The following is a 26,983-nucleotide window of genomic DNA, read 5'->3' as shown; positions in this document are numbered from 1 at the left end:
CAAGCACGGACCTGATAATTCTGATGAATGCAAATTAATAGAATGAAAATTGGTAGTTGCCCCTGAAACATTTATGAGTTGACCTGATATTTCTGATAAATACAAATTAATAGAATGAAAATTGGTAGTTGCCCTTGAACATTCATTAGTTGCTGGTTTGTTTTGGTGCACTGTCGAGAATGGATTCAATCAATTAAAAAAATGTAAAATTTCATTTGGGGTAAAAGAGCATGTCATTCCTGGACATCAAAGTTGAAATGAATTCCAGAATGCACAATGTTTATGAAAATTGGATATATGGCTTCCCCTGATGCCTAAGTAGGGGACATCTTAGGTAAAACAAAATTTCTCTGTTTTTAAATTTATAGGAATATGTCCTCATGTTTTTGTTTTCTTTTCTCTAGTGCCTAATCTTTCCAATTCTTTTTTCATGTTTTACTCTCTACCATTCTAATGATGGATCACAGAATGTGATCTTAAATGTTGAAGCTAAAAAAAGTGAATCCAGAAACAGCTGTGGCAATCTACTTGTTTGAATGAGGAATTCCTTATTTTCCATTTTTGTTTTATCTTTGTTTCCTTTTTTGACAGCAGGAATAAAGATGAAATAAAAAAAAAATTCTAAAAATTGATTCAAGTTAATGGTTAACAAGATTAATATGCCAGAGCCCACTGATCTGTTCATGACCGCACATTATGGCACCTAAAACATTTAAATTTTCTGCAATGTGATTATTCTAGCTATGACAGGAGGATTAATTGGGCAGATCAGCAGAATGCTAGAAGTTGTAGAGAAGGTGAAGTTTGTTGGCTTCCCATAGTTAGAAAGAACCCATTGAATTTGAAGGTGTCTAAGGGTTGAAGACTATCAATTGACTGGATAGTATATTTTAAGATACGCTTGCTGAAGTGGTTATTTCTAAGTCAAAGGGAATTGTAGTCACATCCAGTCATTAGTTGGCAATATAAATTCTACAAGGTGGGAGTAGTCTATTGATATTTTCTGTTGGACCCTCCTTGTGCCACTGTTAAAATAACACATAAACCAATATGATATAAAATACAAATTATTTTTTACTTTTTTGTACGTGACATATAAATGATATAACTAGCATTGAAAAGGAGAAAATTAAAAATCACTAGTTGTTTTCAGTTTCAAGAAACAAGATTTAATTGCACGATCTAGGCTTCAGATTTACCATTTCATCATTCTGTGCTCCAAGCCAGCTAGTTAGATATATTTGCAATTTTATGCATTGATAATGTTTCTTTATGTGTAATACGCCAAAATTGCTGGAGAGCTGAAGGAATAATGTCCATTATGATCAATTCACTTTGTGGGCTTCAATAAGATTCAACAGGGGGTAACCACCATACACAAAGATGTTCTCAGCTATTAACATTAAGTTAATCTTTGCTTCTTTTGTGTAATATGGCAATGCCCCCTTCTTGAAATAGGATTTGATAATTAATAATAATAAAATAAATATACAATATAGTATAATTTAAATCTAAGTAAGTTTGATGAAATGTCAAAAGTCATGAAATGATGAATTGTGACTCCCTCAAACATGAGATATAAAGGGAAGGTTTCATTTGAGGGGAACATCCAACAGAGATCAATTTGGAAAATAATTAATATTCTCCAAGGCAGCAATGAAGGGCAATGACTCAATTCTTAAGAGGATGGTGGCTCTTTCATCAGTAAAGTATAATGGAGAAACTATTCAAAGCATTCAAGGATCACTATTGATCATCACTCAGTAATACATCTAATCAGCACACACTCAATCATCTCTCTATTAATTCAACACACATTTGGTCATCACTTACCATATATATCAAGTCATTCAATCATCCATGAATCAGCAATTGTTTACCGTATGGAGTAAATAGTTTAATGCATACAGACAATAGACAAGAACATGTAACACAGCAGTACTCCTTTTATTATTCGCATATATGCCGAAGATATTGCATAGTGCTTCCAATGATTATTACCACAATAATCCAAAGTCCATTTCGGATGGTGTACATATACCATTCCGAAGGAGTGACTCAACCGTCGCACCCATTCGGAAATAATTAATTCTACTCGTTGCCTACATAATAATTACCAACTACATGCTAATCTACTTGTCGGCTATTTTATAATTTTACCGACAACATCATTCCCCCCAAAAAGAAAAGTCGTCTCCGGACGACAATTACAAAACTCAAAAAATGAAAATTACACAACTAATTACATCAATACACAGATGCTAGGCAGGGGGATGGGTCCCTGGCATGGTAGGTGTCTGTGCTTTTAGTTCACTCAGCTGGGCCCGTGGCTTGTAGACCTGCTACTTTCGAACTTTCAATTTGGCTTCCGCTTCCATCTGAAGCTCCAAAGCTGATTGCATCATTCCAACGATCTCTCCTAATTCCTTTTCTTTCTCATTTGCTAGCTTCTCTTTCTTTGCTACCAATTGTTGTAATTGACTCTGTTTCTCTATGCCCTCTCAGATCCTGAGGCTGCCCTTTCTGTGGCTAACCTGGCAACTGACTCCTCCCAAGCCCTCTCAATTGCTGCTTGATCCGCTTGCTCCTTCGAAGGGTGTAATATGCCTCCGTGTATATCTTCTCAATCTCTTGAGTCAATGTCTCTATCTAGCCCCCCAAGCCTGGATTCCTCATGGCGGCCCAATCCTGACGCATTTTTGTAGTTTCCACGCTTGGCCAACCTCTATCCTCAAACCAAACTGTAAAGGCAGCCGGACATCCTGATCTCATAAAAGATACCACTCCCTCCAACTCCTTCACCGCAGAGTCTAAAGCCTGCGCCTCTGCAAATGCCACCACTGTCAAACCCGAGTCGCTAGAGCGGCTATATCAGCAAAGAATGTTTCCACTGCTTCTAACGCCACTGGGTGTTCCTGCTATACCCCCACAGCCTTTTCTACTACTTCCGCCATATGCTCAATAGCACTGTGTGACGGTCCCACATCCTGTACTGGCTCCGCTACCTGTGCCTGCTGAGTGTTCTCCTCTGGAATTTCGTCCCGGGTAGGTATTTGTATACTTAATTAGGTACTCAACCTCTAGGTTCTACTCTCCCTATCCCACTTAGGTGATGCTAAGAGTGCTTAAGCCACTGTAACTACTGCATCCAAACCCACTACATCCAAGTGCACACCAGGTGTATTCTAGTTCTCTGCTATCTCTGGTACTGGTAGTTCAGGTACCTCCATGGTAGTTTCCTCTCTCTCCTCCTGTATACTCTTTGCTGTAGGTCCATGGGTTCTGCTACTGGTTGTGCTTCGGTAGGAGCCACGGTTTCTACTACTGGTAGTGCTTCGACAGGAGTTGGCATACTCTCTCGGCTGAATCCCACGACAAACCCAACAACTAGTTCGGTCGGTCGGACTGGGGGAGGTCATACCCCATGTTGCAAGGGTGCAGCTACTGTAACCGCCTGCTGTGGTGCTGCAGTCATCACTATCAACTGTTGTGTTTGTCCAAACCCTGGTATATGTGCCATGTGCACACCTGCTAGGACTAGGCAGGAAGTGACAGACACTGTAGGGCGCAGAAATAACAAGGGGGTGGCTGTGACAATCTCAACCTCTTCATCATCGTCTTCCCCTTCCTCTCTCATGCTATTCTCCTCGGAAGATGTCTCCTACCGTCCACTGTCTGTATCACCTCTTGTATCTAGATGGGGTCTCTTTTGCCCTGTAGTGCCCTTTTGCCTAGTGGTTGAGTCTAAGTGTTTCCACTACATGATAGGAGGTTCCCTTGAGGCTAATGGTCCAGGTCTCACCTCCAACCTGTCTTCTGGAATCATCTACGCTGAAGCATCGAGAAAGAGGCCTATGGCATAATGTGGCATATAAAATGTCTTATGCTGAAGTGTCATAAATTCATGCATGCGTTTAGCCAGTACAGATGCCCAATCATACACCTTCCCATTCACTATGCCATTCCTCATGGATACTTGTGGAAAGGAGATGTCAGATGCCCCACTTGATCCAGTAAGTCTGCTCTTGACTAAATCCCTCAGGCATCGGCATGGTCCCTCCTTGATGTCTTTTTCCTTCAATCCCCTACCTTTTGATGTTTCAGCCAATACTTCCTGTTCTACTTTAGCCATGTCTCCACATACCAGCCTGATCAAAAACATTTTTACCTCTTTGGTAATCTTTTTGGGCTGCACCTTTTTTTCCTTGCGGCCCTGGTATGCCAAACACACGTGTGAAATCTGCTGCTTTGAATGAAACTACCAGGTCTCTTCCTAGGTATGGAAATGTGCTTTTCCGAGAGGCCTTGCCATAAGTCTCAATTATGGTGCGCAAGGCACCCTCGTAGTCCCGGATGCAAAAAATAGGCATTCGAATTGCCCATTCCACTTGTGCCCTTCTAATGCAGGCTTTTATTGAATGAGTGTCAGGATTTTCCTACCACCACTTCCTACAATCCATATCACTCAGTCCCTTGAATGCTATATTCTGTAGTGTGATTTCAGCAGTTGTAGGTGCCTGTGCCTTACGCTTCTGCTTGCTACTACTACTGGTGCCTTCACTCGGGTTACCTACGGTCGACATTTTCATGCCCTTCCTAGTGGTGGATTCTTCTAATTCTCTTTTTTACTTTCTCTTGCCTGCAAACTCCATTTATTCTTCTGCTTAATTAGGTTAGTCACCCCTCTGCACAGACAAATTCTTCTCCTTCCTAGCGTCCGTACGACCCCTGTTCAAGCTTCAGTTAATCGGCTTCTATAATGACTTTGCTGTTTGGACTCAACCCCCTGATGAACCTCTCAGCAATGCCTGTGAAATGTCTTCAGTGTCCGTACTGTGGCAATATTCATCCTCTCCTCTTTGCGTGACCCCACGGTAGGGGCGCCAGAGACTTGTGTGAGTATGCTTCTCATGTTATAAATTCCTTTTCATGTATCGTACAAATGTTTGTAATGTCTGTACGACTTTGTTTGGGCTTCTTGCGCGGTTCTGCAGTCATCCGTCCTGTGAGCCCCTATTGCCTTCAATTTTCGTATAGTGTACAGTTTTTCATTCGCTTGAACGAATTCCCATACTTCAAAGGCAAGCCGTATGGTACCATCACTGTGCAGGGGGGCATATGGTGTTAATAACATGTTCCCTGGGCTGTATGGTGTTTACAACATATTGAAATTGCCGTATGGTAGCAATAGGAAGACCATACGGTGCTGATAGTTTGTAAGTGGAGTCTTGAATTACTGTACGGTGGGAAACTAAGACTACCATACGGTAGAACCGTAGAATTGCCTGTGAAGACACCGTACGGTGTTTCCTGTTTACTCACTCCCTGTTTAAAGTTTATCGTACGGTTATGGGGGCTCTTATAAAGGTGTATGGTTATGGAGGCTTGTTGCCGTGTGGTGACCTTTAATATTTTTTGTAAATTAAAAAAAAAAAAAACTACTCGATATTCGTCGATGATAGAACAGTTCACACATGATATATTTTTAACTTGGAACTGTTCACTATTTCCAAAATTTCCTGCCCGTCCAATGTCCATAGCTTTATTGCTCCGTTATCACCTACTTCCCAGATTTAGTATGGCCTGACCCATTTGACTTTAAACTTTCTTGGTTCGATTTCGTTCCGTTCGTCATACTTCAACACCAACTATCCTGATTGGAACTTGTTCAGTTTCAGGTGTTTATCATGCCACGCTTTGCTTCTGTTTTGTGTCACCTCCGTGATCCATTGTGCCTGCAATCTTCGCTCATCAAGTTTATTTAAGTTACATGATCTTTCCTTTAGGTTTTCCATATCGCCCAGTTTGTTTCCGAAACTTAGTACCATGAATTCCATCGGCTGCTACTCCTTGCCGTCAATAATTGTATTTTTGATTTTAGAACCTTCACTTCATATTGCAGAAGTTTTTATTAAGCCCTTCCTCTTTGTTTCCTGTGCAAACTGTACGATGTGTTTTCCTTGCTGTCCGCACCTTTCTAGTAAATTTTTGGTGCATTATAACCTTTTCTTTCCATGCGATCCATTCACTGTGTACCATACGATGGAATTTTTCCTTTTTCTGGGTTCGTACTATATTTTCTTTCCTTCAGCTTTTGTCGTAACTGCCTTTCTTTCTTCTGCTTTTTGTATTCCTTTGGACATTCATTTCCCTCTTCTTTCTTACCTTCATCGACCCTTAACATATTATAGCTCGGAAAGAGCTCGTAATCTTCCATCTGCCAGTAGAAAAGGCCGTTCACCAAATCCAAATCATTTTCCGTCGATCCACCTTCCAACCGTAGGACTCCTTCTTCATTGGGTTCTAATCACTGCTTTCCTTCATCCTCTTCTTCGGAATTAGACGATATAGCTTCTTCGCCCACCATTTGTGTGTAAATCAATAATGAAGTTTTAATCCTTTGCTTTCCATTGATAGTGTATTCTTCTTCTAGTCATGCTTAACCCTTGCTTGTACAAGCCATCGCCGGCCCAAAATGGCGTCATATCCTCTCGTCTTCAGCAGGATGATGACAAAGTCGAGTAGGAACGATTGTCTTCCAATAGTCACTGGTTGTGCCATCAGGATTCTCAATGGTTTGATCCTGTGCTGGTCTGCTGTGAGCAACTGGAATGTAGGTGGTCACAATGTCGGCTATCCCAACTTCTTCCAGGTATCTTCTGGTAGGACGTTTACCCCTGAACCTTCGTCCACAATTGTGTCTGAAAGGACCATTCCTGATATACTCATTTCTACGATCGCTGGATGCTGTCCGGATGTGAGGGCTAGCAGCATCGAGTCCGCTGTGCTTGCTCCGCTTCCCTTTTTCCTTCCATGTTCTCCTGGTAGTTTAGCAGTCGGGGCTATGTTCGTGAGTGCCGTCTGTAGTTGAGGCATTGTGAGGATCATATCATTTAACTTGATTGGTATTTCAGTTTGTAATATTTGCCTTATGATGTTTTGTTCTGCGCAGTTTCTTGTTGAGGTACTAGTAGTGTCCTTCAATTCTGATTTCTCTGCCTGCGTTGCTTTCTCAATTTTCGCCCACGCTTCTTCCAATCTCTTCTTTTCTTCTGTCGGGTCGGGGTACAATTTTGTTTGTTTACGGGTGATTGCCAAGACTTCTTCGTTTGCGTCAATGCTAATCAAATTCACTCCTGATTTTGGGCACTTGGCATCTTCATGATCTCCAGGACCGCACCATCTGCATAACAACTTTGGTGCGTTTGTTGATGTACAATTCCGTGCAAAGTGGCCCCACAAATTGCATGCTCGACATTGAACCATCGGGCGACTGTTCACGTCGTACTGAATTCGGCTGCAACCCCCATTATTATTGTTGGTATTGTTGTTTTTATCTCTTCTATTATTTCTGTACCCACCCGAAGTGGCACCATCATTGCTAGTGTTTCTGCTCCCTCCTGACATGGAAGCCTCATGTGTCAGGAACACTTGTTGATGCCCTCTTGTTTTCATATTGAAGGGGCATTCTTTTGTGGAATGTCCCATAATTTGACAAATATTGTAGAATTGGTTTTTCGGACAGGATCCCTTTGTGACCTTCTGTCTTACATTCTGTGCACCATAGCTCGTTTCCCTTCGTCTCTTTCTGCATATTCTTAAATTCTTTCGTCATTCTGATCATATTCTTCTGGAGGGCTCGGACCTTCTTACTATCCTTTTCATCACCACTGCTATCTCCTTCTGAAGACGAGTCATTTGAGTCGGATGAGCTACTTTTCTTCTTTTTCATTTTCTGTTCACTCTCTAAGTCCATTGCCTGATTGTATGCTTTGGTGTATGATGATGGCGACACAATCTTCATTTTCTTCCTTAACTCCGGGTATAGTCCTTCAATGAACCGTCACTTTTTTAGCCCATTTGCCGGCTAACTTTTCATTTTATTTATTAATTCTTTTAGTTTTCTGGCATATACACGGACTGTTTCATTTTTCCCTTGCTTTGTGGTGTAGATTTCTACTACGATCTCATTGTTTTCTCGCAGCAATTGAAATTCGGTGATAAACTCCTTTTTAACTCCCGCCCATGTAGTTAATTTTTGGGGATCGGCGTTGGCAAACCAATCAACTGCTACACCCTTTAGGGTTGTTGGAAATTGTCGGACCCATTCATCTATGTCAGTTACGCCATTTGTCGTCCAAATTGTTTCTCATGTTTTACAGTGTCTGATTGGATTGGTCGTTCCTTCACCATCAAACTTTGGCAATTTTTCCTATGGTCTAGCCATTACTATTCGAGTTGGAGGTACTTGTGTATTTACGTTGTTTTGCACTCCCATGTTGTTTTGCACACCCGCGCTGTTCTGGACACCCACACTGTTTTGCACTATTCTGGACAGTTGTCTTACATCCCACAGCTGTGTGATTTGGTGAAGAAGGGTTTTCGTTAAGCGAAGTTGTCCGTTTCAGAAGTGTATCGCGGACAAAGAGTTCACTCCATGCTCGTGCTCCCTCGGCACTCCGAGCCGTGCGAGTTAATTCCCTTCTGTTTGGATTCTCTTCACTCGGTGTATACAGGTTAAGAAATTCCTCCCTTGTTTCTTCCACCAAATCTAACTGTTGTCGAGTCTCTTCCAACAATTCCTCGGTGCTTTGGTGTCCGTCGGCAATCTACTGAAACCTCCGTCTGTGCTCGGCCTGTTGTGCCAAAATTAAATTCCCTTATACGGTGCGTATTTCATCTTTTTCCTTTAGCTTATTCTTATTTTTGTTCAGCTGATTCGACATTAGTCTTCATTCCTCTGCCTTCGTTCCAGGTCCATGGGGCAACAGTGTCAAATGTTTACCGTATGGGGTAAATAGTTTAATGCATACAGACAATAGACAAGAACATGTAACACAACAGTACTTCTTTTATTATTCGCATATATGCTGAAGAGATTACATAGTGCTTCCAATGATTATTACCACAATAATCTAAAGTCCATTTCGGATGGTGTACATATACCATTCCGAAGGGGTGACTCAACCGTTGCGCCCATTCGGAAATAATTAATTCTACTCTTCAGCTACATAATAATTACCCACTACATGCTAATCTACCCGTCGGCTATTTTATAATTTTATCGACAACAACAATTGGGAATAAAGGAATCAAGCAAGCATACCAAGAATCAATTCTTCCATCTATTCAATCAATCTAATATTAATCATTCAAGCACCCATAGTGCAGACATGCATCATTCAAACATCAACTATTTAAGCTATAGTTCAAAATATCGTTATCGGCAACTTATCCCTGAGGGAAAAAATTGATCTTGGGAAATATCAGAGATAAGTCAGAAGCTTTTTGGAAAAATATCGAGAACTTAAAAATTGCTCAAATTTAATTACAAATGCATTTATTTTCTAAGTTCAATAAGGAGATGCATCTAATGAGTTAGTAAATGAGTAAACAAACCAAACAAGCTGATCTAGATATATAAATGCAAGTAGGTAATGAAATTGCATCCTCATGTAGAATGTTGATGGCTGGTAGCCATAGTCTGATAGTTTGAACTCTGAAGCAAACTAGAAATAGCAAATTTGCTTTGTAAAAGTATAAGCAAATACAAGTACAATATCAAAATATTCTACACTTTCTCTCCTCTCAAAACCTTTTTTTTTCCCATTAAAAGATTATGTTTCGCCCTTTTTTGGGCGGTTGGTGTGTAAATGTGTCCATGTGTGATAAGTTTCTGATTTATCACAATAAAACATCAAGTTATTGCTGATATTTTTCCATTTCCTCTGCTGCAATAATTTGGAAATTTTCTGTGATATTTTCCTGTCAGAAAGTTGAGTAACTTCTCACACCACAGATCTTCTCGCAATAAGTGAACTTATCGCAGAGATATCTGCGATATTTTAATCTATGGTTCAAGTATCAACCATTTAATTTTTAAAGTTTCATTCAAGCATCCACTCATCAATCCTTCAAGAAATGATGATAAAGACAAATCAAGCAATCAGAGATAATCTAGAAAACTCCTGGAGCAATTTGTTTTGATTTTAAGTGTCTTGTGAATATGAAGGATGGCTAGTCTTCCAAGTTCACAGGAGTTGAAGTATTGGTCATTCTTCATGAAGTGCACTACCCCAAGATGGATGGATTGGAGCAAAAGCCTTGCAAATAGGAAGGATGGTTAGCTTTCAGAGTTCAGTATTAGCTTCATGGATATTGTGTATGGGTTGAGTGGATAGTGAATTGTGGTATAGGATGTCAAGGTTAGGAGAGAAAACACTTGATATTCCTTTGTGATTGCGTGTGCTTCATAATTTTATTCTTTGTCTTTATCCAAGCTTTTATAATTTGTGGTGCATATATGCATTCTATCAGCACCTTTCAGCCCACTGTATTTCTGTGAGTCCATGTTTACAACGTCTTAAGCATTATAAAGATAAAATAACTGTTTAGCTTTGGATCTAGGATTCTCTGCGACAACACAGCATATAAGAATTATCAATTGATAATTATCCTTGCCATAATTCAAGGAACTTGTTTTGATGTTAACGTTCTAACATGATAATGAAATGCTGGAACTTTGAATGAAGTCTCAAAGACAAATAACTATTTAACATATCTTTTGATGACTTTTTAATCCATTAGTCTCAAACCCTGCACGATATTTGTGCTCTGTGGGAGTGCTTCAATACCTTCAAAAGGTGTGGAAACATGGATAGCAACATGAGTATAATTTTGTTTGAATCTTCTCTCACTTGGGGCTGTTGAGTTCTTAAGCTTGGATATGAATCACTTAGAATTTGATGACATTTTATTGGACCTCGGTCTCTGGAATAATTTGTTTTCAATTTTTCGTGATGAAGGATAATGGTTGTGTAGTTGAATTCAAGAGTGAGCAAGTTCTTATCAGACTGAAGGAATCTCAAACAGATATTGCACACATTATAGGGGTTAGCGATGGCAATCTTCATAGGTTATAGGGTGAACTAGTTTTAGCAGTAGCAATGAGTAACATCAATCTTCAAGTTTATTAAAATACTTCGGTGAAGATATTAATAATTATTTTAAGGCACAGTCCTTTGAAATTATAAAGTTGAAAGGAAGCATAATAATTTAAGGAAATTTTTCAGATACATATCATCAGAAGCTCTTCAAACATAATTAAAATTCATATTACTTAAATCTGATTACTTTAACAGCTTTGCATATGATATTTGTGGGTCTTTAGTTTACACAATGTTTTGTTTATCAGTGCTTACTATTTACAACCAGGAATGATATATTCTCCAATTTGATTATTTTGGGTTTTGCAGAGATAATGATGAAGCTTTGAAGCAGTTGTTTGGGATTGAGTTTGTCAGCAAGTGAGTATTAACTCTTCCAAGTATACCAAGTGCTTTTCTTATCTTCTTTTTAAAAGTTTCGTAAAGGTAAGTATAATTTACCAAACTTTTCTTTGTCTTGGTCCTTGGCAGTTGCATGCATATTGTAGGATGATAAGGTCCAAGTGTTTTATACTTAATTTGCTGTTTTCTAAAATCGGCAAATCAATCTTTAATATAAACTGTAAACAAAAAACAAATTTTCCTTTCACTTCAACTTGTTTTCTATGTTTGAGTTTGAAACTTGCTATTTTCTTTGAATTTTTGTTTGGCTCTGAATTGGAGTTATACTTTTTAAAGTTATAAATTCATCCAATGCCTGAATAAGTAGTTAATTTTTTATATTTCTTGATTGGTGCAATGAGGGTTTTGAATGGGTCTCCTCACCCATAAAAAACCTTGTTGAACCAATATTATAATATAATAATTGAAATAAATAATATTTGTGTGAGATTAACTAGGTCTTCCTACTCTCCATTCCTTTATAGGGACAATTATTATTCATTCAGAATAATTCAATTATTCATTTTATTCAGACATTCAAATGCGTGAACAATCAATATGATTCATCTTTCTGTAACAATTATCTTTTGGCCTCCATAGCCAAGTTTGCTGTGTGTGTTATAGGTGTTTGATTGCAGGTGATCTATAGGAGTTGTTTTGAGTGCAGGTGACAAATCCCTTTTAAATCTTTGAGGGTTTTTCTCAAGAGGTTACAGTATTGCCAGGTTTGAAACCTACAGCTCTTTTTTTATGGGATCTTGAGATGGAGAATTTGCAGTGCACTTTTGAGAAAAACAAGCCTTGCTTTTGTGTTTGCAATGACCAAAACCTACAGATCAATTGCGATTTGATCAAAGTTTGAGCAATTTTGTGGGGTGTTTTTTGAGGGCACAAGATTCAGGGTAACTTTGAGCCTTGAGTGAAAAATTGACGCATCTTGGAGCAAAATGGATCCATTGTGCTCAGAGCTGCCAGAAACCTAAGAATTGATTATCATGTGCCGAGATCTGAGTAGTTGACATTCGGGGCTCTTTTTGAGAGGGTGACGTTTGCCAAGTTTTTTATTTGCTTATAATTCTATTGTTGAGACATCCAGAGAATGTTTGGTCCAGAATATTCTGCTAGCATCTTGTTAATAAAATATTCTGTCACTACTGTCTTTAGGGGAATATTCTATTAGGGAATATTTTGTTTGCACAGAATATTCCATCCACCAATAGCAATTTGATTGCTGATTTAAGCATTTGTACCTGCCCCAAGACCCATTTTTTGGCCTTTTGGACCTGTTTTAATATCTTGTCCATAACTTTGCATGTCTCAAAATTCCACAAATGAGATATCATCAAAAAGCTGGTTCTGAGTCTGATTCCATGGTACAAGAATTTTTTAAAGATTTTTTTGCTGGTTCATTTTATTCTCCGTTAAAGTTAGATCATCATTTTCTTCTCTTGAGCTCACAAGTTCTTCCATGATCTCCAAGTTTCTCGATTCTTGCAGTATTGGAAAGATATTTCAAAGCTCTTTAGATCTATTCTTGCAAAGAAGGACGCAAAACCTGAAGGACAAGTACTCACAAAGCCACACGGTGGGGGGCAGAGGAGCTTGCAAAGAAGGACGCAAAACTTGAAGGACAAGAACTCACAAAGCCACAGGGTGGGGGCCAGAGGAAGGGGCACAGAGAGGAGTTTTTAAGGAGGGGTTTGACCGAAGCGACTGATGCTAGAAAGCAAGGGTTGCTAGTTATGCTTAAACTCCACCCATTATCACGATCTAGATTGAGTGGGTGGAAGTTAATAGCAATGGCCTCTTTAAGCTTTCTCTTGAAAAAGTTGTCCTCTTTTGATAAAATTTCCGTGCTTTTGAGACATATGTGTTGCTTAGTGGATAGGGAGTTTTCCGCAAGGGCAGATTTGACCAATTAATCATGCTTAATATCAAATCGGATTTGACCACTCAATCTTGCTTAATATCAAAGTCACGCTCTTTGATTCTAGTGGAAAAGGAGCGACCTGTTTCCCCAATATAATGAGTGCCACAATATCATGACACTATGTACACTCCTGATTCAGAGAGAATGTCCCTACAATCTTTGATTGGAGGGACATGGTTTATAACCACGAAGAGGGATTTGAAAGCACGACTAATGCCTTTTTTGGATGGGATCTTAGAAAGTCTATGTGAGAGGCCTTCAATATAAGGCGAGGTCACACTAGGGGGGTCAATAGAAGGATGATGGATGGAATCAAAGAGGAACCATGAATGAGCTTGGCTAATGGCTCTAGAAATTTGCTTGTTGGAATAACCATTAAGCCTAAAGACTCGATGAAGGTGATCAAGCTCTTGGTTGATGTTATCTTCAACATGGATGTGAAAGGCTCTAAGGGTAAGAGTTTTGAGGATCCCACTTTTTGGCAAGGGTGTGTTGTGAAAAGGAGTTGAGGTAAAGGTCGGTGTGGGTGGCTTTACAAAACACCTGGCAACCTAGGGAGCCATTAGGTTTCCTAGAGAGTAGCACATCCAAAAACAAGAGTTGGCCATTGGTTTCAAGCTCCATGGTGTGATGGAAGGGGAGACGTTGTTGAGGTGGGACAAGAATTTATCAAGCTTGTATGGACCATTGGGCCAATACACATTGGTATCATCAAGATATTGCTTCCACCACTTGGGCTTGAGAGGTGAGGAAAAAAGAGCCACTTCTAAATTCTCCATGAAAAGGTTGGCTATGACAGGCGAAAGGGGGGAGCCCATAGCTACACCATCAACTTGTTCATGGAGAACACCTTGGAAGGAGAAAAAGGTAGATGTGAGGCACAATTCAACTAAGGACGCAATCTCGTTGTTCACCTTGCGGCTAACAAGTTATAAAGCATCACCAATAAGAATCTTGGTGAAAAGAGAGACAATGTCAAAACTCACTTAAAAGTTTCTAGTAAAAAATTTTAAAATATAAATTGATATTCATTAAGAAGAATTTAGAAATTAGAATCTTAAGAGTCGAGATCGAACTTGTGATAAAATTTTGATGGCAATAGGTTGTAGGCGTTGGTACATTTCTCAATGGAACACCATTTGTGAGCATCGACATTGCTCTTGTCTTGAAGATTCTCACGACCACAATCATCAGTGCTTGCAAAACTCATGAACTTAACCCTCATTGTAGGTTGTATGTGATTGGGATAGAGTCTACGATGGGCTGCCTTGTACTTGTGAGCAACTTTAGGATCTTTGTATGGGGCAATTCAGTAGTACTCTCCTTGAGGATTGATTGACTATAGTAACTAAGGACGCGATCTTGGTGTTCACCTGATGACTAACAAGTTCTAAAGCATCATCAATGGGGACCTTGGTGAAAAGAGAGATGGCGTCAAAACTTACTTGTAGTTTTGAATTAAAAATGAAAAAAATATAAACTGATATTCATTAAGAAGAATTTAGAAATTAGAATCTTAAGAGTCAAGAATGAACTTGTGATAAAATTTTGATGGCAATAGGTCGTAGGTGTTTGTACATTTCTCAATAGACCCCCATTTGTGAGCATCGGCATTGTTCTTGTCTTGAAGATTCTCATGACCACAATCATCAGTGGTTGCAAAACTAATTAACTCACCCCTCATTTTAGGTTGTATGTGATCAGGATAGAGTCCACAAAGGGCTTCCTTGTACTTGTGAGCAACTTTAGGATCTCTATGGGACAATTTCAGTGGTACTCTCCTTGAGGATTGACTGACTATAGTACCTGAGGCTCAATGCAAAAGCAAGGAGATGCAAAGGGATAATCATTTTGTTCCATCTCTCCACCATGATTGCATGTAATTCCCTGAAGAATGTTGCTTCAAGATCTTTCCCTCATTTATGATCTTTTTAATATCCTCAATCATCTATTCTATGCCACTATATACCTCACCCGAGCAAGACCTATCCATGTTAGTGTTTGAGATATTGCTCAATAAAGGCTGATCTCAGGAGGTACTTAGCACCATTCGACTAAGAGTCATCTAATATTCTTGTCTTAATGGCAATTGCCCTTGTACGACCAAATTGCCTCCATATGCTTTAATTACCATTGATTACCATTCTAGACAATGCCTCTTTAACCTTCACATGGTGTATTAAAACAACAGTTTTGGAGGCAAAACGAGTCTCAACAACCTATTTAAAAATCAAAGCAATAATAAATTAAAATCAAAATGTAAATTTAAAGACATAGAAAGCTTACTAAACTAAAGTGTAGAACATATTTAGATTTAAAATAATTTTACTTACCTTCAAGAGCTCCAATCTCAGCTAAATACAGCTTGCGCCATATGATGGTTTGTGATGAACATTTGGATCTAGGCATTTTCATACATTTCTTTGAGCCACTCAATTTCTGTCAAGTTTTTGCAGCATTAGGTTGAGCGAATGGACAGTACAAGGTGTCCAAAAATGTGTTTGAAGCACTCAACCAATAACCCAACAATCCTACAATTTTTGCATTGTCCGTTATTACCTTAAAAACATTTTGAGGGCCAGCTTGCGTATGGCTTGGATGAGAATGTTTGCAATGAATGGATTGTTGTTCACTTCCCCTTCACAATCCACTACTCTCAAAAACATTGCACCTCACATTGATCAATGTGAAGGTTGAACCATGTAAAGGCTTCCATGCAGTCAATTGAGGATTCATGGATTGAAACAGGCATGTCAATAGTATTTGATGAATAGAAAGATGCAAGAAATCATCATTTGATCAATGTTAACATTGATCAAATGATGATTTCTTGCATCTTTCTATTCATCAAATACTATTGACATGCCTGTTTCAATCCATGAATCCTCAATTGACTGCATGGAAGCCTTTACATGGTTCAACCTTCACCTCTGTCTCTAATAAAGTGCTGCGCATCTTGTCATAACCTAGAGCTTGAAGCTCCTTGAAGCCTCATCAATTGATCTCATCATTTTTTGCCAATACGATGAGCGAACAACATTGAATGCCAATCCGTTTGCATAGATGCATCTCGCTCTATCTAGTTCAACAATGTCTCTAGCTTCATTCTGAAATGATATTTGCAAGGGTCCCTTTGCTCTCTTATTTGTCACCAATTCTTGAGGAACATGCAAGAATGGATGGTCCTTTGTGGGTTGTTCATTGGAAGTGGAAACTGAAGCCATAGATTTTTTTTAAGTTTTACTTGTAGACCTTTGCAAAAAATGAGAACGTGCATTCCCAACTGCTTCATCTGCTTGTTTTTGCTCTTGGATATTTTTATTTCACAATATGGTTTGGATATATCTGTTCACAATGTTTGTCTGTGTTTTTCTATAGCGAAGGGCATGTTTCTATTTTAGACTTTTGCAAAGACTGAGAATATGCATTCCCAACTGCTTCATCTGCTTGTTTTTGCAAAGACTGAGAATATGCATTCCCAACTGCTTCATCTGCTTGTTTTTGCTCTTGGATGTTTTTATTTCACAATATGGTTTGGATATATCTGTTCGCAATGCTTGTCCACATATTTCTATAGCGAAGAGCATGGATCTATTTTGAATTGAGAGTTCCTGGCGCTAGAAACAATTGTCATTCTATGAATCTACAAACAACATGCAAAGCCACAAACTAAAATGAGAAAGAAAATAAAAGTAGAGAGCTCATTTCATTTTGTACAAAAGCAATGAAAACTTTAAAAAACAAACAAATCAACAAAACTGTACCTCTTTTGTTGAAATCTTCCTCTTCAATGTCTTCGAGGAGTTCCTCACACTTGCAACTACGTAAGAATAGCTCACAAACAAGCATAGAACATGCAACAATTACTTTTCAACACTCTTTGAGCAATTGTGACTAAACAAGAAAGTAGCAATGGAGGCAAGAAGTTTTCTTTTTCATTCACAAATGCACAAATGACATAAAAAATCATTTTTTGGTCTTTTTAGTGGTATCTTTTAGGGTTGGAAGGTTGAATAGACCAAATTAGGCAAAACCACTGCAAAAACTTTTGAGCCCAAGTCAGCCTGGGTTTTGCCATTGGGCATGAAAATCGTTGCAAGTATGCCCAAATTCTGCCTGGGTTTGTCTGACAGAATGTTGATTCAATTTGACGGCCTGCGGCTGAATTTGGGGAGAATTTGACAGAAACCTGATTTAGGAGTGAATCAAACCCAACTTCTAGGGCTGCAGGGACGAATCTGGTAACATTGTTTCACATCAATAATTAATTAGTTATTTAAAGTTTTGCTTAGGTGTTGTGTACATTTACAACAATATCCCATCCTACTTGCATTTGAATAGGCAATATCTGTGCAACTTTTCTTTTCTTGCCTTGTTTCCTTCAGGCTCTTGAAGTTCTCTATGTGCTTTAGAGGGGTGTTAGTGAAAAAATCAGAGTTCTCAGACTCGGACTTGGCAGGTCCGACTCAACTCATGACTTGGCTACAACTAGGCAAAATGAAAAAACCCTTGAGATCATATACCTTTTTACTTGTATATATATGAAATTATATATCCTATTTCATGACCCAGGCCGAGTCAAAAGCTTGGAAAGGTCTGCTCGACTCGGTGACTTGAACTACTTGAATGACTCAGAGTCATGGAACTCTGGAAAAAATAAAAAACAGCTCTCTACCTTCCAGACATCAAGTGGAAGAGTGATGGAAAATATCACATGCTACAATATGTACTTAATTTTTTTTTTTTGTTACCAGCTGTCTGCTTATAATGTCCATGACCTTCCAGTCACATGCTATAATTTGTACCTTTAAAAAAAATAAATTGGTAGCAGCTGTCTGCTTAAAATGTCCATGACCTTCCATTCAATACATAAGCAATAGGATTGTCAATGCCACGACATTGCATTTGAGATAATGTTATTGTTGGTCTTATAAATCAAAAAGATAAAATATAAATTAATTTGAAATGTCTTTGAGCTAACAACAAACTTTGTCCTTAATCAAAGACAGTTCATAAATCCTTTCCATCTAAAACTTGTTTATTAGAAATTGAAATATAATGGAGATTGCATTTTTTTTCCTATTATAATGGACTTTTTGGAAACAATAAAAAATTAGAAGTTATATCTGGGACATTCAATTGAACTTATATACATGTTTGTTGTCTTATCTAAATAACTTTTTAATTAGTCAATATTTTTGTATATAGATATTAAAATAAATAGGATCTCATGCTGGAGTTTATGTCAAACAGGGTTCAATGTGCTGAAAGCGGGGAAGAGACCTTGGAAGCAGAGTCAGTGTTCTCTTTGAAGTGTCACATATCTCAAGAGGTCAATCATTTGCATGATGGGCTTAAACATGTATGTCTTGGCCAAGGGAAAAGTTTGGAAAGTTAGCTATTTTTAAGAATATGATTTTAGTTTGATCCAGTATATATTTCTTAACGAGTTTTTTAATTGTTATTCACTTTACTAAGTTACTTTTGACAGCTTCTTGTAACCTTAATGTTGTGCTTATCTGCTGGCTTTCTTTGATTTTGAACATTTTGAATATGTGAAAGTTTATAATTTAAACACCATTTTCTTGATGGCACATGGTTAGAACGTTGAATCTTAAAATGTACCTCAACCATTTGGTAAAAGAAAAATTATTCCCAAAATTTGCATTTTGAGGAAGAGCTAGACTGTTTTGAATAAATCAAGATCTCCAGCTTTCCTAATTAGAGCAGTAGAACAGATTGTTGTACCTCTTGAAATTTCGCAAGTATTGATGTGGTTATTCTGCTCTGAAAATTATAAATTACTTGAAAATCTCCAAGCATTTCAAATGATCAAGCTAAAGGCTGCATCATGGATATTCTTGTGGTATTTGCATGGATTATATGCTCCCAGATTTTGAGGAGATAATCTAGATCATTTACATTTGGAGTTTTTACTCTGGATCTCCTTTCAGTCAGTGAGCCAACTAGAACACATTATCCCCAATAAAGCCACATTGTCTAAATTTGGTCTTCTATTATCAATATTTTCAACTCCTTTCTCTGAGTTTTGTAAAATGCTTATTCCTTGGAATGCTAGTTCTCTTGATGCCTTTCTCAGAATTTCTGAATTTTGTCTTATCCACAAGCTACTTTGATCTGTAAGGAGGATCCCTAGCCCTCTAACTTTTGAGCTTTATTCATCAGTTGTTCCTTACATCCTCGATCCATGTGCATCTATTTATTTTCATTTTACAATTTTATCAGATTGCATTAGGCACATCCTTTAAACACAGGAGTTTCTGGGTGCAGTTTATATAGCTCGAGGCAGAACTTGTGAAATGTATATAAGGCATTATTTAATAAGTGGTTTTGATTATTTTTCTTTTTCTTTTTTAATTAGCTGGTTATTTGCTATGTATTTTCTAATACTTTCATATTGTGCTTGCTTTTGATGCCATCGATACTGTAATCATGAAGTTTATACACCTTAAATATTTGACAATATTTGTATATCTAAAAATGTTGTTTTCTTAAGCTAAAATCTACTTTTAAATGTATGTGATTGATATATACTTGTGTATGTAATCAAAGCACCTTCTATTTGATTAGTTTGTTGTTTCTTTAAAGTTTGTGTATTGAAGGGTGCATGGAACAAGTTTCAAATCCTTAAAAATTCTCTACATTTCATGGCTTTTTCAATTTGCCAAGTCCTTATTGAGTCTAGGTGCCAAGTTCAAGTTTGTCTTAAAAATCAGCTTGTTGAGTTTGAGGCAAGTCCGAGTTTTGTAAAATTGGTCTCAATCTAAGATATCGATGCGCTAAGGAAAACCTTGGATGCGGGTGTGGATGCTTGGATGCTGCACCGATGCCGGCAGGAAGTTGTTTCTGCGCCTGCAGATGTGTGCGTGATGTCCGAGAGCATCTGGATAGAATCCAGACAGCAGCCGGGCACATCTGGACAGCATCCAGACATTTTGAACACTCGGTCACTTAAGTGACTCTAAAAAACATGTGTTTAATTGATTGGTCAACATTGAACCATGAACTATTTTTTGATTTATTTAATTCAAATTGCATTGGAATCTTAAACTTGAGTAATTTACTAATTAGACTATTACTGTTATCTCAATTTGAACTATCAATAGTGGAGTATCATGCTGTGGAATGGTTTATTTTTTTATATTTCTTGCATTTCTTTGCATACATAAATTATAGTGTGCGTGTGCGTGTGCGTGTGTAGAGATATATATGGACACACCCAAACACATCCAAAATCCCCCAAAGAAATATCCGCACATCAGCACCCCGCACCCGCATCGACATCAGAACCATCATCGGTAACTTAGGTCTCAATTATCTAACCTGGAGCAAGGTGAAACTTTTCTTTTGGTGGTTTTGCTTTGGTACCTCAACTTCAATGGAAGACGATGCCTAATTGATATCACCCTACTTCACAATTGGTTCTAGAATTGCCAACCAGTCTATATCTACCAATTCATAATGACTATCTAATTGCTGTTGTTTGACCATTACATATATTTATTATGCCTAGAATTTAGACTGGCAGCAAATTTTTTATCTATTTATGTGGCCAGCCTTTTTCTTTGAGTAATGAATCCATTACATCTGCCATATCCATATTTTTCTGTATCGAATATGGTGCTGAAGGTAGCCTGCATAAGCCAATTTGCTGTTCCTCCCCTCTTCCTCGATCTATTTTTGTGAGATAGATGTGGCCCTTTGGAACCTTTTCCACATTTGTTTAGGCTATTGACACAAAATATAATATAGTTGAGCATGCCTTAACCACTGCTAGGAAGTCTTGAAATCATTTATAGAAAAGTCATGTTTGACACCAACAATATCTTGTAAGAGAGCATGGTAAATTTGCAATTGATAGATGATATGTCCTTTTTTCATGAACTTAATTCTGTTGTTCAAATGCTTCAATTTTGCATAAGAATAAGGAAACTTAAGTCTTTTGATTGAGTACACTTTGTCATAAAATATGTTTTCTTGCATTAATTGTATGCAGGGCTTGAAATCAGAATTGGAAAAGGTATCACCTGCATTAGGTCGTACTGCAGTGTATGTGAAAGAGTCACGCATTAACAGCTTACCAAGGTAAAATGCATTTGTAATGTGAAAATTATTCTGATTTGTGTGTAATCTTGAAGCTCTGGGAATCAGGATTTCGTATTCAGAAATGGTTTTCATTTTTACTGTTTTGCAGATATTTAACCGTCCAATTCGTCCGTTTCTTTTGGAAAAGAGAGTCAAACCAAAAGGCGAAGATATTGAGGGTGATTTTCTGTTTTTTCTTCAAAAATCCTTATGGTCATGTTGCATGGTTATTCTTGCAGCATTAACCATATGTTGTCTTTGTATGTTTGTTGCAGAAAGTAAATTATCCTTTGGAGTTGGATATTTTTGATTTCTGTTCTGACGAACTTCGTGATAAATTAAAAGAACCACGCCAGGTGGGTTGTCAATCAATGCTTTATTCGTTCCAAAATTTTGGGTATTCACCGGTTTGTGAATCCTGCACACAATCTTAATTATGTGTTTAGCTCTTCTTTTCAAATCATAACTTTTAAGAGGGATTGAGTGAGTTATATAATAAGTTATGGAGTGCAATTAACAGATGCTTAGAGATCAAGAAAATGCAAAATTTGGACTGAAGTCAAAAGAAAAACAGATGGATGAAATGGATAAAAATGCTGGAGCTTCACATACAGAGGTAATGATGAACTTAAATGTCTATTTCCTTCTTTAGCTTTGTATATGATGTAGATGAATGGGTTCTTAATGTACACAAATTTAAGGCTTTGAAGAATTAATGACTCTGAAATTTGTTAAATTTGGACTTTTTTGAAATAAAAGTTTTGATTCAATAATATTAGTGAACTGATGATGGTAACGAACAGTGCAACTTTTAGAAATGACACAAATACATTTTAATGAGAGTTAAGAGCATGCATTGGGTAGCATTCGTTTAAATATTTGATAATTTTAAATTTATGTCCAATATTTAGCTTTGTATATGGTTTCAAGTTTACTTTAAACCTAGCTGATTGCCTCAAAATGTCAGAGTAACATGGGCATTCTTAATTGTTGGCATCATAACTTTGTCTAAATCCAATGCTTGAAAATTTGAAATATTATGGTGCTTGCAGCATGTTATATAAAGTGCTACATTTGCATGCCCTAGTTTTGATTATTGCTGGACTAGTATCATGAAGTTAGTGCTGTCATGTATAAGCATTGTTTAGACTCCCTCTGTGACATTTGTTATGTGGTGGAGCTAATAAGTGGTAGTTGATTTCTTTCTTTCATTTGGGCTTTTGCATGAATTATATTAGAAACTTGTGTTTGAAATTATTATACTATACTATTTGAACTTAATATGGCGATTCAGATTTTATTTATTTATAAATGTGATGTAATTCAGGGATTGGATAATAATGGCTCATCATCAGCTGCTGAAAAAATACAGCGTAATTTCTGTTCCCTTATATATTTATTTAGATGGTTTGTTTTTAATACTTTAGTTGCTCATGTTTTAGCACTTGTGAATAGTGGGATGAAATTTCTCCAACAGGTTAACTTGTGTTCTCTTATGTATTTTGTTTAGATGATTTTTACAATGCTTTAGTTGCTCATGTTTTAGCACTTCTGTGAATGATGTGATGTGTGATTTTTCCAATGGGGTAATGTTGTGATGTGGAGCCTAATTAGACTCAGAGGTTTATTTGGTGTGGTTTCTCCCTAGATTATTTCTACGAGGGTTTGGGGGTAGTGCCCAGGTGCGCTCTCTATCGTAGTACAAGGTGGGGTTGAGGGGCAACGCCCTTGCGGGAGTTTTGGGGGGGAGTGCTCCCGAAGCCAAAAATGACCTTATATTGTAAAAGGCGTCGGCTACTATTTTTCTATTATTCTAGCCCTAATTTTGTAAGCGGCAAAAACTTGAATAAAAAAGATTAGGTTTAGGGATTTCAAAACAAAAAATGGCGATATTGTAGCATCTTGCGGTGGTATTGAGCTGTAAGGGGATTGCGGATTGTAATCACTAGATAATAATAATATTGGACTTGTTGTTGGTGGATGTAGCCTAGGGATTCGGTGAACCACGTTAAATCTTGGCGTCTTGTGTTCTCTTCTATGCGATCCATTATTTTTTGATATTGGTTATATTTGCTTATATTTGCATGTAACTGTTATTTTTGTCTGAGGTTAATCCTAACAGGTAATATGTTTTCTCTTATGTATTTCTTTAGATGATTTTCTTTTAGTACTTTAGTTGCTCATGTATTAGTACTCGTGCGAATGATGTGATATGTAATTTCCCCAACATTTTTCATCTACTCAATAGTTGAACAATTTCATGATGCATGATACAGTGCTGAGATTGTTGGAACAAAGAAATTGGTTTCCGTTCTAAATTCATGTGATAGTTGTTTGTTAGATTCAAAAAAAGTTGCAATGAGCTATGACATTTGGTAGTGAGTTTTAGATGTAGTGGTTTAATATGGAGTCTTGTATAAATTTGGTGTTGTCGTGTTCCTACTGCAAGTCATTTGGAGAACTCACAATTACATGATTGTAAATGTCACTGTATGATAGTGCAAGTGCAATTATGGGATAGTTGTAGGACATGCAACAATAACCAAGAGCATAAAGAGTATGCATTTTCTACCACAAGCCATTATTAGTTTTTGGTTGAGTTTAGGAGAAATGGGTGAGTTTAGGAGAAATGGGTCTAAGAATGAGATGCATAGACTTATTAGTGTGGTGATTATTCTACTGAAGAAGCCATGTTACATGTACTTTGGCATACGAACATCATCGTTTGGCTGTGGGAGAGTTTGTATTCTTCTATGTGGCAATTAGACAAACAATTTGAATTCTTTGTTATATGGCTATGTCGATAGCTATCTAGTTCTACAGATGTACTTTAGTTAATAAAGACTAGATATTGTTGTATGTTGTTACTTGTAAAACCTTGAAGGTGTGAAGTTTTGTTTTGGAGCTTATATGCTATTAGTTGACAGATTGAGATTGTGTGAAGGAGACCTTATTGTATTGGAATCTGAATGTTATTGAATAATACTATTGTAATCCTTTTTCTAGTAAGTGTTTCCCCATAGAGGTTAACCTCATAAATATATGTCTCATGTGTATTGCTTCAAATGCTTTCATCAATGTTGCTCAATCAAATCATATAACAAACGCAATTGAATTTTAACTCTTAAACTTGAGGTGTTTTGGTATGCCAGTTTATTGGTTGTTTGTATGAAGGATTTATTAGTGTTCCATCAAGTTTGGAGATGTTTCCTTGGAGGAACGGGTGAATGGGGGAATTGTGTTTCAACAACTGGAGTATTTCAGGCCTAAGTTTGGGAACATCGCAGGGCTAGCAAGGGAGGGTGGGGGTTGATGTTGACATTAGACATATAGTATTAACACTTGAAAAATTAATTTTGAAAAGATAAAGATGGATAACATAAAATCTAGACTCTAGTCGTAATATTCAATTACAAATGTCAAAATTGAAAAATATCAAATATAGACATTGCAACCAAAATTTTTATAATTTTGAATTTTCATTTCATAATAATATCAATTGCAATCCAATGTTCATCAAAATTACAATCAACTGATCAAGTTATCAAGTTAAAACTAAGTTACCTATTTGGGTTCAAGGACGGATTCACGTTTGTGGGTTTGGGCAAATTATTTTTTCCCGTTTAGGTTCGTGGGTGGGTTCATGAGTGCATATATATATATTAGTGTTATGAGACTCAGACTCGCCTTTGACTCGGAAAGTCAAAATTGGGCTCAGACTCAAACTCGGTGACCAAACTCTGCAAGGACTCAGAAAATCGGAAAACTCGTGAATTTCAAAGATTTTTAAGGATTTAAAGATTCTTTCATGCATCTTTTAGTCAACTAACATCAAATACACAATAATTGAGATAAATAGAAGTTACTTAACACACATACAAAATTTTGCATAGATTGCATAAGTATAAAGGCAAATTTCTGAAGGAAAAGAATTGAACAACATACATAAAGTTAAACATAGTATCACTGTCAAATGTCTACAATATTCATGGATTATGAAATCCATAAAATCAAAAGTGCAAAACATATATCAAGATAACAGCTAGAGTGTAGAAGACTAAGGCTCATAGTAGCCTATGTCCTCCGATGAATACGCCTAAGATAAGTCATGCAAGACTCTAGAGCCATCCTCTCTCTCCCTATGTCTGAGGCTGAACCTTAGGGGCTTCCTCATCCTCATCCTCATCCATCAAACTCATATCCATCATTCCTAGCCTTAGGGTCCTGTACTCGGTCTCCTCGCACTCTAGCCTCTTTGACTACCATCACTACTACCTTTGCCTCCCAATCCACTTGATCAACCCACTCCACATCTTCATCACTGAAGACAGTATCAACAATCTCTGTGTTTCACTTTGCATGTGGATCAACAGTCTCTAATACAATTGGTGATGTATTAGTGCCTTAGATTTGTCTATGGCGAAGGCAAATGTTGTAGTGAACAAGTACAAGATCATTCAATTTTCACACAAACAATGGAAATGTAAGTAAGTTTGTACTTTGTAGAAGCCTCCTCCAAATGCTTCCTTTAACTCTTTTAATGCTTGAGTGCAAGCTACAAAGTTGCACAAACAATGAACAATCGATATCGGAGAGCCAACCAGTTTGCTAATTTCTATCTCAAAACTCCAATACCCTTCTCTGACTCTTTGCTCTCTATCGCAAGCATTAACAAAGGATGGAATGACTTTTTTAGGTCAAATAGATGTTATACAAAGCACAAACAATTCACTTAACCCTTTTATTTTATTATTTTTTGCACTTTGAATCTTGTTGTCGAGAACCCTTTTATTTTATTATTTTTTGCACTTTGAATCTTGTTGTCGAGAGAGTCCAGAGCTCAGGACTCTGCGAGTCAGTTTAGTCCTTGGACTCGGCAAGGACTCTGCCGAGTCCGATTGCAGAGGCCATTTGCCTTGGAAATGTGAACTCTGGCTTGGACTCTCAGAGTTCTGTAATTATATATATATATATATATATATATATACACACGCAAAAGAAGAGAAACATACATAATTGTAAAACTAACTTACTAAGTCATTGCAATCTTTCCATCCATGAGAGACAATACTCAATCCCATTTGATCCAAGAATCTCTTATTGGTTTGCGAAGGGTGTCTACATTCTTTCTCTCACTATGCAATATGGTGGTTCTCAACTTTTCATATCTAGGGCCTCGATAACGACAAGGTGCTTCATTTATTTCTTGCACCATCTCTCTCCAATATGGTGATCTCACTAGATTGAATGGAACACCATTCGTAACGAGGCAATGCCCAACCTTTATGTCAGCAATTTCTCTCAATTCATTTTGAAATGCCTTAACTAATGGGCTTCTCTTGTGGGATGGGGGTGTTTCTATTTCTTCTTTAAATATGACTTTTTGCAGGAAACATTTGCAAGTCCCTTGCCCTGTTGAGGGACGTTTGGTAGTCTTTGAGATGTCCAAGCGACCCCCAATATCATCCCCCTTGAAAGAACTGTCTCTTGCTATGTGGAAAATGTGGGAAGCATATCTAGGCTGGCTGAGAAACATGGCATAGGTGGAGGTATGACGTAGAATTTTTTTGGAGGAGTCCCCCCCCAATTTTTGAGAAATCTTCCTCTCTAGAACTTAATT

At 37.5% G+C, this 26,983-nt stretch overlaps 1 protein-coding gene across 1 annotated transcript in view; it reads left to right on the top strand.

Moving 5' to 3' along the window:
* The window catches only part of LOC149566428 (ubiquitin carboxyl-terminal hydrolase 6-like), a 141,605-nt gene that overhangs the window by 87,432 nt on the left and 27,190 nt on the right, over positions 1-26,983 (top strand). The window contains exons 9-15 of the mRNA XM_089819784.1: positions 11,256-11,306; positions 18,511-18,619; positions 21,275-21,363; positions 21,473-21,542; positions 21,639-21,719; positions 21,884-21,979; positions 22,691-22,736. Of these exons, the coding sequence (XP_089675910.1) occupies positions 11,256-11,306; positions 18,511-18,619; positions 21,275-21,363; positions 21,473-21,542; positions 21,639-21,719; positions 21,884-21,979; positions 22,691-22,736 (542 nt within the window). The remainder of the gene's footprint in view (positions 1-11,255; positions 11,307-18,510; positions 18,620-21,274; positions 21,364-21,472; positions 21,543-21,638; positions 21,720-21,883; positions 21,980-22,690; positions 22,737-26,983) is intronic.

Source organism: Cupressus sempervirens, chromosome 3 (assembly GCF_028749045.1).
Source record: "Cupressus sempervirens isolate cs-2001-9-10 chromosome 3, ASM2874904v1, whole genome shotgun sequence".
Lineage (NCBI taxonomy): Eukaryota > Viridiplantae > Streptophyta > Pinopsida > Cupressales > Cupressaceae > Cupressus > Cupressus sempervirens.
The sequence above is the reverse complement of the archived record's forward strand: the minus strand, read 5'-3'. Positions and strand labels throughout refer to the sequence as shown.